The following is an 18,788-nucleotide window of genomic DNA, read 5'->3' on the forward strand; positions in this document are numbered from 1 at the left end:
TCAGTTTGTACCTCAGGGTAAATCTGCCCAATTCACACTTTCTGAAACAATAGTCCTCATGAATATTCACCATCATTTTAGCACAAAATTGTGCTAAAATGCTGATGAATGTTCATAAGGACTTAGAAAAGAATAAGCTATGCAAATATGGAGAACTGAATTTAAGATTCGAAGAATGAGAACAAAGAGAAACCAAAATTGACAGTTTCTCCCATCCCTACTAGTATGTTATGGCCAAGCCAATACAGTGGTACCTCAGGTTACATACGCTTCAGGTTACATACGCTTCAGGTTACAGACTCCGCTGACCCAGAAATATTGCTTCAGGTTAAGAACTTTGCTTCAGGATGAGAACAGAAATTGTGCTCTGGCGGCGCGGCAGCAGCAGGAGGCTCCATTAGCTAAAGTGGTGCTTCAGGTTAAGAACAGTTTCAGGTTAAGTACGGACCTCCAGAACAAATTAAGTACTTAACCCAAGGTACCACTGTATTGGCAACAGCATCGCTGCTAAGGAGGTGTAATGATCTCCGTTCAGGGAAGGAATTCAATCCTACACCTTTTCCTCAGCACCTGGATTATTATTTGTTATTTATCGTATTTATTCATCACCTTCTCCACAAAGTAACCCAAAGTGACTTACACAATAGTATAAACATTAAAACCAATTATAAGAAACCAGAGCAGAATAAAAACCTACATAAATAGGTAAATTCCATACATATAAATGACAGATCTAATGCATACAAGCCTGAATTTGACTGAACACTAATGGGAGCAAGCTACACTTCCAAATATCAAATCTGCCTGATCAGTTCTAGAGAAGTGATCCATCTAGCTCTTGTGGAACCATATCAACCAGCTACAGAGTGTTTCACACACACACACACACACACACACACACACACGTGTGTGTGAAAAAGCTGATGTGGAAAGTGTCTCTTATTGCTCACTTATGGAGTACTTGGTTTTTTAAAAAAATAAAATAAAATCTATGGTAAGATAAGTGTTACCGGTCTCCACCGGAGATGCATAGTTCCACAAAACAAGGAAATGGGTGAAGAGAGAGGAATGTAACAAGTCTATGTGACAAGGAACTGCCTGGCACAATAAAAAGTGAAATAGCTATTAGGTCTGCACTCTTCTGTGAGGAAGAACGCTGGGCTCTGAAGTTGGATGGGAACTGGCTTGAAATGGAGTGCAAATGGAAAGGTCATGATGAATCCTGAGAAGTCTGAATTAAACAATTAATAGAATTAATTGAATTAACTATTAATAGAATTAATAGAATTAACTATTAAACAATTAATAGAATTGTGAATGTAGTGGTGAATGCAGGGGAAAAACGGGAAGGATCTTGTCTGGGCATGCAAAAAGATACACACACAATGAAATACTATATACAGCCGTACTTTGGAAGTCGAACAGCCTAGTTCTTGAACGTTTTGGCTCCCGAACAATCGAAACCCGGAAGTGACTGTTCAGGTTTTGAACGTTCTTTAGGAAGCCGAACATACGATGGGGCTTCTGCACCTTCTGATTGGCTGCAGGAGCTTCCTGCAGCCAATCAGAAACCACATTTTGGTATTCAAACGTTTTGGAAGTCGAATGAACTTCCGGAGTGGATTCCGTTCGACTTCCAAGGTACGACTGTATATCTATTTAAAAGTAAGTCTCATTGTGTTCCATGGGGATTATTCCCAAGTAATGGGGTTGTAGCCTAAACATAGATTACAGGAAAGACTAAAAATTAAATAGATTTGATTCCCTCCCCCCATGTATTAGAAGTAACCATTGGCTGGAAAGAGCAGGTGCATAAAAAGGCTACATATTATTTTCTGGCTACATGTTGTAGTGCCTAGAATGCGGGCTTTATAGCAAGGTTCAAATGTCTTCTTAGATATCTAGCACTTATTTACTTCATGGGATATCTTTTTGGCTATTTTATTTCTAATCAGCTTATTACAAAAGCATTCATCTACATTCTTCATCTTAAACGTTGAAATCTAAAATATGGAGCTTTATCCTGAGATGGAGTTTGGGCTGGTGTTTGGGACTGGGATGTTTGAGCAAATGCTGAGGCCCCCAAACCAGACACCAGATACTGAATCCAACCATCTCCAAATTTCCTGAGATTTTATTACCTCTTTCAGGATACTAGAATCCAGGGTCATCCAATGACGCTGAATGTTGAAACACTCAGGACTGACAAAAGAAGGTAGTGCGTGGTTAAACTATGGGATTCGCTCAGTTGGTTACAGCGTGGTACTGATAGCACCAAGGCTGCAGGTTCAATCCCCATAAGGGACAGCTGCATATTCCTGCATTTTAGGGGGTTGGACTAGATTATCATTAGGCTCCCTTCCAACTCTGATTCCATGATTCTAAGATGTATTGATGCTATCAACTTGGATGGCTTTAAAAGTGGATTAGACAAATTCATTAATTTTCAGGTTTTCCATGGCTACTAGCGATGATGGTTATGTTCTTTCACTGACAGAGGGATTTGATAAGTTTTTATCATCCCCCCTCCTTTTCCTTATATTTTTAAAGGGCAGATTCTCCATGCATTAGATCAATGGCACCTACGTGAGCAGACTCTTGTGTACTTCACATCTGATCATGGGGCACATGTGGAAGAAATATCAGCCAAAGGAGAAGTCCAGGGTGGTTACAATGGAATATATAAAGGTATGAGCCATTTACTGTTCTTACTATTGTGTTTTACAAGAGCTGGTGGGAAATGTACGATTATAACCTTCTTCTTCTTCTTTGGTGATCACTTGTAGCCGAGTAAGATTGTCTTCCATGAACACAGTCTTAATGGTGTGTCCATAGGTGACTGTGGAGGCCAATTTTGGATCCATATATCCTTCCACAGTGGGGACATGGGTTTCTGGGCAGGAGTTGATCATGGTCAGGGTTTGCCAAACGTGCTTTCCTCTTAGCACATTTCTCCCTTTTGTCCTGAATTTGAGCGTCTTCAAACTCCATGACACCTTTGGTAAAGGCTATTCTTCAGTTGGAGTGCTTGCAGGCCAGTGTTTCCCAATTGTCAGTGTTTATACTACATTTTTTTAGATTTGCCTTGAGAGAGTCTTTAAAACTCTTTTGTTGGCCACGAGCATTACGCTTTCCATTTTTAAGTTCGGAATGGAGTAGTTGCTTTGGAAGACGATAATCAGGCATCCAAATAACATGACCAGTCCAACAAAGTTGATGTTGAAGAATCATTGCTTTGACACTGGTTATCTTTGCTTCTTCCAGTATACTGGAAGTTCGCCTGCCTTCCCAAGTGACATGTAAAATTTTTTGGAGACACCGTTGGTGGAATTTTTCGTGGATTATAACCGTACTCGAATGCTCTATGTTTTTTTCATGAAAGTGAATATACATTTAGTATAAGACTGTGAATGTTATTGCTTTTGGGATGTCACAGACATATAAGTAATGGTTGTAAAACTTGAAGAACATATATTAAGTATGTGCATTTAAGTAACACATTTATCACTGATATTCAAGTGATAAATTCTATACAGTGTTGTTTATTTTAACCCAGCTTCTAGTAATCTTATGGTGTAGCTTCTATTAACATGCATAAAATCCTAAAAAGACACCCATTAGATTTACTTTCTCTCAGAATAAGCACATGCTCTCTTACAGTGTATTCCTAATGACCTCCACTCAGAAATAAATCCTATTAAATTCAATGGGGCTTACAACCATATGAGTGGGGGTAGAAGTTTAGCTTTATTTGTTTGTATCTCACTTATCCATCCAAATCTCATTCTACAGAAAGGAAATAGTGATGCAAATTCTGCGTTATTTGGGGAGAATGCCTTGCCTAATGAGATCGGCTGCCCAAAGAACTGCAGTCTTGAACAGCCTTTTCCTAACTTCAGGCCCATAAATGTTGTTGGACTACAACTCCCATTATTCCTGACTACTGCCTCTACTGGCTAGGCATGATAGGAGTTATAGTCCAACAGGATCTGGAGACTCACGGTTGGGAAAGGCTTATCAAGATAATAGCATGAATTCGCATATAATGAAACAGACTCACATTGCAAAAAACATCATCAGTAACAAAAACTCCTGACTTGAGAGGACTGTAGCCATCCAATAGCCCATCAAGTCCAGCATCCTGTTCTCACAATGGCCAACCAGATGCAGCTTGGGAAACCTGCAATCAGGATTCAAGAAAAAGGGCACTCTCCCCTCCTGTGATATCCAGCAATTGGTACTCAAAAGCATTACTGCCTCCAACCAGGGAAGCAGGACATAGTCATCATGACTAGTAGCCTTTGATATCCCTCTCCTCCATCTATTTTTCTAAAACTTCTTTAAGACAATCTAGGTTGATGGCAATCACTGCTTCCCATAGGAATGAGTTCCATACTTTAACTATGAAGTACAAGGGACGCGGGTGGTGCTGTGAGCCTAGGACTTGCCAGTCAGAAGGTCAGCGGTTCGAATCCCCGCGATGGGGTGAGCTCCTGTTGCTCAGTCCCTGCTTCTGCCAACCTAGCAGTTCAAAAGCACGTCAAAGTGCTTATCTTTTCGAGATAATAGGCTTTGAATCACCCCTCTTCTTCCCATTTAACAGATTGAAATATTGATATCCAGCATTTCAATGGGTTGAACTAGATGACCATTGGGTCCCTTATGATTCTACAATTCTATTATTTGATAATATAGACTGTGCTCAACCTGCCAACCTAGCAGTTCGAAAGCACGTCAAAGTGCAAGTAGATAAACAGGCACTGCTCCGGCGGGAAGATAAACGGTGTTTCCATGCACTGCTCTGGTTCACCAGAAGTGGCTTAGTCATGCTGGCCACATGACCTGGAAGCTGTACGCCGGCTCCCTCGGCCAATAAAGTGAGATGAGCACCGCAACCCCAGAGTTGGTAACAACTGGACCTAATGGTCAGGGGTCCCTTTACCTTTACCTTACATAAAGAAGTACTTTCTTCCACCTGTCTTGATTCTTCCAACATTTCACTTCCTTGGATGCCCACGAGCTCTAGTGTTATGAAAGAGGGACAAACATTTTTCTCTATCCACCTTCTCCATGTCGGGCATAATTTTATTAACTTCTATTTTGTCAACTCTTCCTCTCTTTTTCTCGAACTAAAAAGTTCCAAACAGGGCAATCTTCAAAGGGGAGTTGCTTCAGCACCTTGATAATTTTGACCACCCTTTTCTGAACATTTCCCAACTTATCCTTTTTGTAGCGACACAACCAGAACTGTATACAGCATGGCTATTTGATATTTAAGAAGCATACAAAAATCACAGTAAACCACACACGTTCATCCACTACTATAAATTCCCTTTTCACTTCTTACATTATTTTTTTTACTGTAACATGTCATACTTTTAAATTCATAAATTAATGTAAGGCTTGTTTTTTCTTTCTTATCAGAAGAAGCAGAACAACATCAGCATCTAAATTGAGTACCTAATTAGTTTAATGAGCTTCCCAAGCTTGAGAGAAAGTTTAGAAAGCTATATAAAAATCTGGTTGTGCCTGTTTATAGAGTATTTTTGGAATTTAATTTTATTAAAAAATTAAACAAATGAATGGCTGTGTAACCCCATATGATCCAAAGTTTGTATGATTAGGTAATTAAAAAGGACATTTTGGAAAATGTGATCCAAATGTTTGAATAAAATTGCTAATTGCTGCTAGAAAAGTAAAACAGAGGGTCCCATCTCTTAAGTGTGGATTTGTATGTTACCATAGTGACACTGTTGCTGTTTCCCTGTGGAAACAGCACTGCTCTGTTAATGTCTATAAATAAATAAGAACATGAGTTGGATGAATTACACTATTCCTTTCTATATTAGCTTTGCTCCTCTAACAACAAGTGAGCTAGCCCTATAGAATTTTGGATATCGTGATAACAGCTGCCAGAATAACATAAGAAGGCCCATGATAGATCAGAACAAATGCCTATCTTTTCCAGCATGTTGGTCTCACAGTGGCCAACCATATGACTATGGGAAGCCCACAATCAGAACATTAACTCAAAGCCCTCTCCCAGTCAGGTTTCTGGCATCTGGTAATTAAATGGTCACATTGCCTCTGTTACTGGAAGTAATATGCCCAATGTGTTGTTGGATGACTAGAGTGGAATTCAGCACTGCATTATCACTGTTCCAATGATGATGAAACAATCTCCACTCACCTCTCGCCTTGTGCTGTTCTGGGGGTTCCCTCAACCCTTGAGAGATTATTTGGGGTGGGGTGGCAGGGAAGCCCCATTGAACTAGTGGAGCTCATTGTGCTGACTCCTGCTAGTGCAACTGCTTAATTGAATCCACCCTAAAGCCCCAATATCCCTGATCATTGATTGGCCTTGCTGGCTGGGGCTGATGTGTATTGAGTCCAACAAACATATGGAGGCCTATAGCTTCATCACCTCTATTACAGGTGCTAGTGCCTGGGGCCCTGGGTACCCGAGCACCTGCAAAATTCCCCATGAAGGGGCCGGGCAGCCACAAATTTTGGTGCCAGGGCAATGCACGCTGTATGGCACCCACAGCCCAGGGCACCCACAGTCATTGGAACTCCTGACCTCTATCATCCACAGGCATCTATTCTTCTGTACATTTTCTGGCCACCCAGAGTCAGGCATAGAGGGCAGGTTTTGCAGTCATGTAAAGTACATGACTTTACTTTTCCGTGAAGATATGACTGCCACCCATTCCTTTTACAGGAGAAAGTAAAGGATTGCACACTATTCGGTTGGGGCTTAAAGCTGATCTTTGCCCCTGGTGACTCCAAATCTGCCCCTATATTATTATTTTTTAAATTTATCTACCACCCTTCATCCAAGGATCACACAGCAGTTTTCAATATAAAGACAGAAAAATACATAACATAGTAACAAATGAAACACACACACACACCCAGCAGTTTAAAAAGGCATTGATTATTTAATTAGATGGGAGAAGGAGAATGTTTTTGCCGGCACCTAAGATGGTGCCAGATGACTCACCCTGAGGAGAGCATTCCATAAGTGAGGAGGCACAACAGAAAAGGCTCATTCTTGTGTTTCCATCCTCCAGAACTCTTGTGAAGGAGGGACATGTAGCAGGTCCTCAGCTGATGATCACATAAGCCAGCAATTTATCCCATTCTGTCCCATTCTGAGTTATTTTTCTTGGTCATGCTAGGATGAGGAAGACTGCTGGGAGCCGTTTAGCTACTCATTCTATTTTCTTTGCTTTGAATGATGTTCACCAATCCTGGGAATAGTCTCTCACCACACATTTCTGTTTAAATATTCAGAACCATATTTACCTTTTCCTTTGTCTTGTACCGTTTGCTCAATATCAAAATATAATTTGATCTTCAATGTTTAGATTAAGAAGATTGATTTCAGAAAGGTCTCTGCGTGTAGTTAAATGTTTAACTAAGTATGCCCAAGTTTATCCTGATATGTTTTCCTTTGGAAATAACTATTATTAAGACCTAAGGTCCAACATATCAAACATTTTCTACTCTGGACTATAGAAAACCAAAAGAGAAAATAAAATAAAATATTGCATATGTATTGTTCGTGAGTTGAACCATGTGGTTATCGGTTTGTCTAAACAGAAATTGTAGCATAATTTTCTATAAATATAGTGTTTGCGATGAGGATTCTCAATAATGTATCTTCCATATATGAACATGTGAAGATCAATCCAAGCAATTAAGCCTCTCATCGGAGATGCCACTATCTGCTCAACAGTAATTGGCACTAGCCTAACTCGAAAGCTCACAGTGTATCTTCACAATTTGAACTCAATCATTTATCATCATGCACAGCCAGATCAGAACCAATAATGAAGCATAAGAGCTTTTGGAAATAAAGTGCCTGGCTGCAGCTAGTGGGAATCGGATAAAACGAAATGGCATCAGCTGTGTGGACTGAAAACTCTGGTTGTGAGGATAGTCTCAACAGAACATTTTCAGCTGAATTGATTTATTTGTAAAATCAATTATAGCTTGCCATTTGGCTCCCAAAGGGTCCAAGGAGGCGTGCAATTAAAAATGTAATTTATACATGGTTAATAGGGGTACCTTTACCTTTTTAATATAATAACATCAGCAGAGGTCCAAAGCCCAGCAAAACAAGAACTTATGGACATTACTTAAAAATAAATTCCTTCTGTGTTTGTTCATCTTGAATTTCTGTTTTGCACATTTGGGATACCTTGAATACTCTCTAGTCTGCTCAGTCTCTCTTTCAAAGTCTGGTTAGTTTAGTTTCAATGCTGCTGCTGTTGCAAGTGCCGTTTTGATTGCTGCTGTGAATATCATGGCATTATCATCTTTGCCCTCTTTCATGGTTATTCTAGTACTTGCTCATGAGACCGGATATCCGAAGTATCTCTATGTTAGTTGAGTCAGAGGTTATTTAGACATAACCTGGTCATAAACACAATTATTGCCAATTTTATTTCCATTCTGTTGAATCCAATCCAGGTTCATTGAACCTGATCAGATCATTAGAGCTTAGTTAAAACAGTATTTTACATTTTATTTTCGCTTACTTTGTGACTGAAGAGCAACTCCAGCTGTCCCTGTCCCTGTATTCTTTTGAATGCCTTGCATTATCTTTCACGTTCTGTACACTAGAATTAAGTGTTCAAAAGGCCCAATGGCAGGACTTCTGGGTTTCATGAATTCCCTGACATAGCTCAGGGATGACCCTCCCATCAGGTAAAACTGTGTCAGATGCTGGGGCAACAGGAGAAGCTCCCCTGTCATTCCGGTCTGTTGGAGGAAAGAGCTGGGGATGTTAAATGACCCATATGTGCTAGGCTGCTGCCACAAGCACACCAAAGAGCCCTCTCATGTCACCAGTGCTGAAGTAATATTTCACTACCACTCCAGTGGGCTTTTGCATGTGGAATGCAGGGAAACGATCTTGCTTTTTGCCTCAGGCAGCAATATGTCTTGGGCCACCCTGACACAGCTCAAGGGCATTCCTGAGACTTGTGAGCAAAGCAGCTTGGCATTCCATGAGCTTCTCAGGCCACGCTCAGGGTAGATTTATGTATTTCAACATTAGTGTGCTGTCTTTCACATCTGACCCTGCCAGTGCAGCTCGCAACATATTAAAACTATAAAACTCAGCAGAACAATAAGGGTCACCATCTACAGTACAGCACACATAAACGCACAATTGCACCAGCAGCCATTTAAAGCATAATATACCTTCAGTCAGCACAGCGATAAAATCTCCAAAACATGGAACTAAAATTATGACAGATATCATATTTATGTATTATGTAAACCTGGCCCTGCTAACAGTTTTGCCTTACCCTGACACTAAGGCTGGGCTGAGGCGTGTTACAGAGTGCCTAAACTCTTCCAGAAAAACTCTGGAATTACATAGCTCATTTGCCCTGAAAACATGGCAGCTTCTTTGGGCTGTGGGCTTTGGACTATGTCAGGATTCCACAGTTCCCAGAGCAACAGGGTTGTGTTCAGCTAAATCAGGCTTCCTCAACCTCGGCCCTCCAGATGTTTTGAGACTACAGTTCCCATCATCCCTGACCACTGGCCCTGCTAGCTAAGGATCATGGGAGTTGTAGGCCAAAAACATCTGGAGGGCCAAGGTTAAGGAAGCCTGAGCTAAATCATGGTGCACATGGGACAACTTCTTCAAGCACAATGAAATGTCCGCTCCCTCTCCTCTTCCTGTGAACCTCCACTACTCCTAAATATCCTCCAGATACTTGGGGGAAACCCCAGAGCAAATTTTAGCAGTTGCAAGTGGGGGGCGGAAGGCTGGGGCAGTGTAGGGGATGGAAATTCTGTTGTGCTTGTGGAAGTTGCTCAATGCACACAATGATTTAGTTGGATTCAACCATTGGAACCAACCTTTGAACATTTTTGTCTGAGCTATGATTGGTCTTCAGGACTTTGGCAAGGAAAAAAAAGCACAGCTTGATTCTGATACGGCTTGTATAGCTGTTCAACAATAGCTTCTCCCTTATCAGACAGGAAGGTTCACACTGAAATTCAAATTGAAACTACTAAATATTCAGTGCTTTAACTGTCCACTAAGAGAGATTGAAAGCAGCTGATATTTTCATGTTGGGATTTTTTTTCCCTTTTAAAATTAGTTTAGATTTTTAAAGCCATTTTTATGGGTTTGATCCTTAACATAGTTGTCATCTTCAAACTGCACACAGTATACTATTTGTGATCAAAATATAACAACACAGCTGAAATGAAATAACGCGTGGACTTCATCAGCCCTGATTTATTCTTTTAAATTTCCCTGTTCATTTCTACTGGGCTAGATAATAGAGTAGTTGAGCATTGCTTTGAACTTTTTTTTAGTGTGGTTTTAACTCCTAAACTTCTCAGCTGTTTCCACTTGTGATAATTGCTATATTGACATGAAATGAAAGACTGCCCTTGATCCAACATTTTAATTCACTGAAGAATATTGCATTCCTAACCTCACATTCAGCCGCAGCAGAAAGAAACACAAACTACTAGCATATTGATTTTAAATTTAATTCATATTATACTGTCAAGAGGATACACCTATTGTTGCTATCACTTGCTGAAAAATATGGCCTTTTCATTTCCTGAAATAATAGATCTTTCTACCAGTTCTTTGGTTGCCTTTCGTGAAATTCTGTTCAGATTTTTTCTGGCCAACACATTCCAAACAGATAATATATATATTTTGGGGGTCTTTGAAATAATGCATATTCCATGTCCATTCTACATTTTCATACTGTGTTGTTGTCTGCCTCACAAAAGCATGCTTGCTATTCATTCTCACTCATGAAGTGAGGATTTTCAGTTTTGCTTCTTTCTCTCTTCACCCCTCATGGGGTGTTGGCACTGAAGGTGACATGCTCAAGGAATGTTTGGTAAGGTACAGAAAGGCAGCAAACAAAGCTGTTGACTGCAATCACACGCCAGATGAAGAAAGAGAAGCATTAAATAATGTTAAGTGTGCAAAATGCATTTGCCAGTATTTTTGGAGACAATTAATTAACTGCCTTACTGGTTCAGACCAAAGGTCCATTTAGGCTGCAATCCTATACAGTGGTACCTCTGGTTGTGAACGGGATCTGTTCTGGAGGCCCGTTCGCAAGATGAGCAGAATGCAACCTGTGTTCACGGGTCACGATTCGCCGCTTCTGCACATGCGCGTGACATCATTTTGCGCGCATGCGCGAGTGGCAAAACCCGGAAGTAACCCTTTCCGGTACTTCCGGGTCGCCGCAGGACGCAACCTGGAAACGCTCAACCTGAAGCAAACGTAACATGAGGTATGACTGTACTCATGTTCCTAAGTCCTATTGAAATCAATGGTGCATACATTCGAGTACACATAAGTAGGATTTCACTGATAGTCCACTATTATATCTGACATCTAGTTGGTTTTGGAAGGTCAGAGTCTGACACTAACATATGGAATTAAGAAGTATAGTAGCTCTGTAAACATGGACAGAGTTCTTTCTAATCCCTTTTCAAGGTGGTTTAAGTTGTGTTTACTCTTTCCAAACCATCCATAATTTTAATAAATCTCTACTATATTGCCTGTGAGTTAACTGGCAGAAGGCAGCTCATGGAACTACGCTTTTATTATCGTCATCTCCAAAGTACCCTATACCCCCCAAAAAAAACCCCACTCTCTCTGTCAGGATGCTGTCAGCAGCTCCTGGCTGGTAGCCCAGGAAATTATAAAGACAAGGAAAACTTTACCATCCTTTTTTATTTCAATCTTTACAGAAAGAGGCTATAGAACCCAGCCTCTTGGATAATGGTGTTGTCCCGAGTGAATCTCCACCGCCCCCCTTCTCTCCCACTTCTTCGTTCATCATTCTTATCGTCTCCTCTACGAGTGGTGCTATGTGCCCTCTGTCTTTGAGTTCTTTGCTCTCTTACTTTTAAGGCTTGCCAGGTTCTGGTAGATGGAAGGTCTAGAATGCTTTTTAATAACGTGTCAGCTGGGTGTTGTTCCAGCTGTCCCATGATTTCCCAGCTTTTCCCCTCATCTGCCTCTGAGCTGCTACCTCCCTCAATCCCCTGTTGTAAATCTATACTATATTCCTCTTCCTCCTCCCTGGAAGAGTTAGGATGGAGAGGCAGTCTCCACCATTCCTCCTCTGCCCAGTCCCCGACACTCTCCAAGGTCAGTTCCTCATCTACCCAGAAGTGCATCATACAGAGCTGCAGTGGGAGGTGGGAATCACTAAACACTGGACAAAAGGATCTTGTGTCAGTAGACAACTAGAGTAAGATGCCTTCTCCCTATTTCAGGCAATGCTCTCCTTGTATTATAGTCTCACCCTCTCTCCTGATAAGCACAGCACTGCTGTTGATGTGGTACCCTTCCCTGGCAGCTGCTTTCTTGAATGTGGATGGGGGGAAAACCTCCGGAGAAGGTGTTCCAGAGGAAGGAAGGGGAAAGAAAGATACACAGCCATCAAATACCATCTTTGAGCAGGGCCCGGCTTACCATTAGGCAGAGTGAAGCAGCCACCTTGGGGGGCAGATACTGGGAAGTGGGCAGCAGCCATGAAGGGTTGAAGAACAGAGCTGCCTTGCCGCCCCTGAGTTGTTTGCTCACTGAACTGTCTTGGAGAACACTGTCCCATCATCAATGCTGAATTAAGGTTCAATTAACAGTCCAATTGGCTTGTTTATGTAGTGTGTGGGAGAGGGCAGACTCCATCTTTTCCTTCAACGCAGTCAGCAAAACATATTGAGCTTGCCTTGCCTCATGGTCATCTTTATTCTAAAGAGCCACAATTTCTTGGCAGGAAAAGATCTCTGTCTCCTCCCCACAACAATTATCTTCTCATTCTATTATATCCTTAAAAAAGAAAAGAAAAGCGGGTGGCCGCAACTGCGCACAGTTCAGTGTTCCAAGTGTTGCTGCAGCATAGATTTATAGAATGCAATTACAATACTCGCTGCTTTATTTTTCCAAACCACTCTAATATTTCCCAACATTTTCAGTGCTGCAGCACATAGAGAGGTAATTTTTGGTGAGCTAATAGCATCACAACCCTAGGATTATTTTTGTGTGGGGTCACGGACAATTCAGTTCACAACAGTATTTAAGTTAAATAAGCATTTTGTGGCCCTTTTGGGAGAGATGCAAAATAAGCTGGAGTTTATACTTTAAAAAATAATAATTCTTCAGCTGGGCAAAACTTCCACTTTTTAAAGGACATAATCTTGCCATTGCTTCCTTGCTTCTGATACATAGGCTTGTGTTCTTTGGCAAAAATCACCAATCAGAGTTGCAGTAATGATGAAAAACTATCTAGCTCGTAAGGTGGTGGAATCCATTATCTGAAATATTTTTGTTCAAGATGCTGCCAGAATGGTGGCCTTACTTATGTGAACAGAAATTTGGATCTTATAGCCATCATGAGGGATGGACATGAAAAACCCACCCATCCTTTTCTGGTACTTAGACTTCTCTCTACATGGTGATGTTGTTTTGAAGTATATCTCACTATGGCTAGTCTGAGAAAGATTTATCAATTAGGAAACAATAAAAAAACCAGAATCCTAGTTTTCCCTTGAAATGTCAGCTTTCCACTACAATTATTACAATATCAGTGGGTCCACATTAAATAAAACTTAGTTGACTACCATCTTTTGTGCCCACTTGCAGATTGGGCAAGCTGCATGTGTTATCTTTTCAGAAGAGATGTATAAGAGTGCAACGTGATTTAATAAATCATGAATTTATAATTCATGTGAGTTTGGGCTGATTTGTCTGTTGATTAAATTTATGCAAGCAAAAATAATCACTGTGAAGCCAAAAGTATACATCCTTTGTTATTAGGCGGTGTACAGGAAACATTTTCTTCCTTTGTGTGAGTGTGTGGGAGAATGTCTCTTTATTGTGGTGCTTGCATCTTCAAGTTTCCAAGGACTGTTATTAAAAACAATTCTGTTTTTTAAAAGATCTGCTCTATGATTAATCATGGTGCTGTATCTAATAATTGAGACAAGAGTAAGACATCAAACATTTTACTGTAAAAGCTCAAAGACAGCAACAACAGCAAGACTTACTTCCTTGGTCTAAACAGTGTTTCATAATCCTGTCCTTAAACTGGCGAGGCTCCCAGTTGTGCTAAAGGTAGACTGCCTACAAAGTTAACAAATGGGGCACCATTTGGGTTGATAATAAGGTTAATGGATCAATCTGGCAAATTGTTTGATTGGACTATTACAGGGATGGAGAATCTGTGGCCTGCCAGATGTTGTTGGACTACAGCTCCCATCACCCCCGACCATTGGCCATGCTCTCTGAGTATGATGGGAGTTGGAGTCCTATAACATCTGGATGTCTTCAAGTTGCCCATCCCTAATTTTTGTAATCCTTTTTCTCTAGGTGGAAAGTCTACAAGTTGGGAAGGAGGGATTCGAGTACCTGGTCTTCTCCGCTGGCCTGGAGTGTTTAAGCCTGGCACACATATCGATGAGCCTACAAGTAATATGGATATATTCCCCACAATAGTTAAACTTGCTGGAGCATCACTGCCCAGTGACAGGTATGGAATGTTGTTTCATTTGTCATAAAAGACGTAACATCCAAAAATAACAAACCTCTCCTGCCTTTGAAGGCACTTTCAACAGTCCTAAGAATAACTTGTTCTCAGTAATATTTATCATGTCTTAAACCAGTATATGTCAGGCATTTCTTCAAATAATAACTGGTTCATAGTTGCCACTTCTTTCTTCACATTGTTTTGAAACCTTCTCCATTGTCTCATTCTGAACTTCATTGTTTCAGCTACATAACAATTGCTTTACTTAAAATGACCCCAAATCAATTGCTCACCTTAGATGTCTCACTACTAACAGAAGATGATGTATCCTGTGAGGCAAGTGGTCATATATAATGTGTGAATAACTCCATATTCGTAAAGCGGGCTGAATGGCCCTGTGGGATGTTCTATGCACATAGGTCATCATAACTCCTTCAAAGGGTTTGGGGGTGGGGGTGTTACAGTCAAGCTGACTATAAATTTTATTAAACAAATAAATACAATCAGACAGTAAAACTTTTTCTGGGCTTCAGCAAGCAGGTATTGCTGAAATTCCTCCATATAACTTCCTGCACATTTAGCATGGGACGTCAAGGACAAGAATTGCAGTTTACCTTTCTCTATGATGTGTTGAATTTCTATGGAAATTGTATATACATTTTACTGTCTTATGTCTTTTACTAGTATTTGCACAACGTAGCAGTCAAGTCATTACTTCATTATAACTATAGTTTCCTCACTGGGGCTATGATGAGTAAAGTAAAGCCCGTTTCCATATTTTATTTTATTGGTGGTGGTAGTAGTAGTAGGATTTTCCTAAGGGAGCAGTCACTCATCTAATTAACCCAGCTTTTCCCCACTGAAGTCTTTTTGAATGCTGCAGGGCTATTCTAGAGTGAAAGGTTATCTACTGCTGCATTATTAGTATGTTTAAGCTGCAGTCCTATATTCACTTACATGGGAAGAAGCCCCGTTGAGCTCTTTGGGACTCAGATCTGAGCAGTCATGCATACGATTGCTCTGTCAATAAGCATGTTGTAGTGCATACTCTTAATACATGATGTAATGCCTAGGATGTTGGGTTTAATTTTAGTGGTTTAGGTTCAAATGCTTCTTGATTCTGGATCACACATGCAGGTCTACCACTGGTTGTTGTTGTTGTTGTTTAGTTATGTCCGACTCCTCATGACCCCATGGACCAGAGCACACCAGACACTCCTGTCTTCCACTGCCTCCCACAGTTTGGTCAAACACATGTTAGTAGCTTCAAGAACTCTGTCCAGCCATCTCGTCCTCTGTCTTCCCCTTCTACTTGTGCCCTCAATGTTTCCTAACATCAGGGTCTTTTCCAGGGCATCATTTGATGATTTTACGAACATTGAAAAATAAGGTTGACATGAAGCTTCTATCTGTACTGTATTCTCTCTGATGGCTCTTTCATGCAGACCATTTGCTTGATTTTGCTCTCGTCAAGTGCTTAGGTTGCATTTGAAAATTCATATTTAATCATTAAATAGAAGGAGTAAACATTGAACAAGTCACTATCTCAGGCCAAACTATGTTATAGGGTTGATGTGAAGATAAAATGCAATAAGGTTAGGTATGCCATAATGTTACCTGAACCTTTTGTACAGGACATCAAATGAGAACATGCTGCATTAGACCAGCCTTTAACTTTGCTATGACCATATCATACGTAACACTATTTTTAAAGCTGTTCTTGCCGACTGCAATGATTTGTCATTTCCACAGCATGCTAAATAGCTGAACTTTCAGGTTCTCCATAAGCCCTTCAGGTGCTTTGATCTTTGAGTTCCGTAATAGCATCAGTAGGAGTGTTTTAATTACTTTTTCTCTTCGTGGCTGAAGAAGATGGGTTTTTCTTCCTGACAGTACTCTATACCTACCGTACACGTTCCTTTTGATCAAGTCATAGATGCTTGTGCGTGACTCCAGCATCATTCTGCTCTTTCTTATATACACGCAATAAATCACCAGATGTGAACTTTTCCCCTGCAGATCTAAAGTAATACTAGCCTGACAACTGGTGTTCATTTACATCATGCAAATTTAAAAGTCCCCCCACCCCCCTGATCTAAATTCAGAATATCTTTTCTACTCTTTGCTTCAGCTAGCAAGCTCTTTCAAAGCAGACTTGCCATATGCTGCTCTAGGCTGTTTTCGGGTTCAGTCATTTCTCCAATTACCAGTGCACAGATAGGCGACATTTGGTTAGGGCTCTAATAGTTCATGGCAGAGTCCTGGGAATCCCAGCAATGAAAGCTTTGTCAAGAGGGTAGAAATGTAGCTCTTATGATGGTAGGTGAAAAGTGAAAAAAAATGTGTTTGAAAGGTTAGTTTGCTCTTGTGATGAACCCATTGTCCTGCCTGACATTGACATATTTGGGCCTAAAACTTATTGGGTGCTATTCAACTAAGTAAACTTTTAAAATTATTACACCTGACTTGGTAATATTGAATAATTTCAATGGGTCTTAGGTGAATTCCACTGATAAGGAATGGAAATCTGCACATATCTGGCACATTCTCTTTTTGAAATCCCATGCGTCTTTAAACCTCTTAGTTGTCCACCAGTATTTCTCTTTCTATTCTTAAGTTGGGAATAGAGTAGTTGCTTTGGAAGATGATAATCAGGCATCTGAACAACATGACCAGTCCAACAAAGTTGATGTTGAAGAATCATTGCTTCAACACTATTGATCTTTGCTTCTTTCAGTACACTGACTTTAGTTCGCTTTTACTTAGGAGTATAGTAATATAGGTGAAGGATGCCACTCAGTGAAAGTTAGGCTTCCTTGTTCTACCAGAGCCACTGGGAGTTAAGCATGCCCACTAAGTTAAGCTGGATAAGCCTAGTTTTTCTATAATGTAGCAGGATCAGCCCCAAAATATAGACGATTACAATTCTATGCATGTTTGCATATTAAGAATCAATCTTCATATTACTTTAATGCCCTTTTAGTTTCTAGAACATGGTGCTAAAGATTCATGTACTATTCTATTCTATGTGAACAGAATCCTACAGAATTAAGGGACCATTTCTTTGGGCTGCCATTGGTCTTGGCTCTAATAATTGAGCTGCCTGAAGCAGAGTCCATAGGATGCTCACCTTCAGGGCTAATACAATTGCTCTGAGAGTGCTTCACTGTTCAGGCACCAATTAATCTCCCTTCATGGTATCACCTGAATCAGACCATTTCAACTTGATGCATAGCAGGCTGCTCCTAGACAGTATCTGTACCACCAGCTGCCCCCAAGTCCATCTGCCGCTCTTTTGCTTTCTCTGTCTAGAGCAGTGTTTCCCAACCACTGTTCCGCGGCACACTAGTGTGCCGCGAGATGTTGCCTGGAGGGAGGCGGGCGAGTCGGGCGGCGAGAGGCGGGGCGGCGGCGGCGAGGAGAGGCCGCCCAGCGCGGGGCTCTCGCCGTCTGCCTGCCTGGCTGCCTGCGAGCTCAGCGGGCAGCGCCTCCGTCCACAGCGCCCGCCTCGCGGCTCTCATTCCCTGCCCCTGCCAAAGCTCACCCAGCCAAGCCGCGCTCTCCTTCCCGCCTCGCTTTGCTGCCTCCTCCCCCCCACCCCCAAAGCTTGGAGGTTCCCCGGCAAGGGGGAGGGAAAAAAATTGAAACTTACACTTTCGTGCGTCCCTCCCGGCGTGACGCTGCGCGCTGACGTCACGGGGCTGTAATGGTGGTGTGCCTCGAGATTTTTTTCATCAAACAAGTGTGCCTTTGCCCAAAAAAGGTTGGGAAACACTGGTCTAGAGGGCACAGCATGGAATCTGGACCATATTGCCAGAAACTAGAATAGGCTGCCACACAAACCTTCATATTCTTTTAACAAACAGTGGTGCCTCGCAAGACGAAAAGAATCCGTTCTGTGATTCTCTTCGTCTAGCGGTTTTTTCGTCTTGCGAAGCAAGCCCATTGAAGGATTAGCGGATTAGCGCTATTAGCGGTTTTTAGCGGCTTATCTGCTGATCAGCTTAGCGGCTTAGAAAAAGGGGGGGAGGGAAAAAACCAGCAGGAACTCGCAAGACATTGTCATCTTGTGAAGCAAGCCCATAGGAAATTCGTTTTGCGAAGCACCTCCAAAACGGAAAACTCTTTCGTCTAGCGAGTTTTCCGTCTTGCGAGGCATTCATCTTGCGGGGCACCACTGTATAGTGCTCCCGTTTGTGGATTATGATTGCAAGCTGTTTTGTCTGAAATCTTGGCTAAAAAGTG

General features: G+C 41.3%; 1 protein-coding gene across 7 annotated transcripts in view; it reads left to right on the forward strand.

Annotated features, from left to right (window-relative positions):
* Nucleotides 1–18,788, forward strand: part of STS (steroid sulfatase) — a 111,358-nt gene that overhangs the window by 67,155 nt on the left and 25,415 nt on the right. For all 7 annotated transcript variants that reach the window (XM_081197072.1, XM_081197075.1, XM_081197074.1 and 4 more), the window contains 2 exons: nt 2,551–2,688; nt 14,387–14,546. In XM_081197072.1, coding sequence (XP_081053198.1) covers nt 2,551–2,688; nt 14,387–14,546 — 298 coding nt within the window. The remainder of the gene's footprint in view (nt 1–2,550; nt 2,689–14,386; nt 14,547–18,788) is intronic.

The sequence above is a fragment of the Podarcis bocagei genome (assembly GCF_964188305.1).
Source record: "Podarcis bocagei genome assembly, chromosome: 6".
NCBI lineage: Eukaryota > Metazoa > Chordata > Lepidosauria > Squamata > Lacertidae > Podarcis > Podarcis bocagei.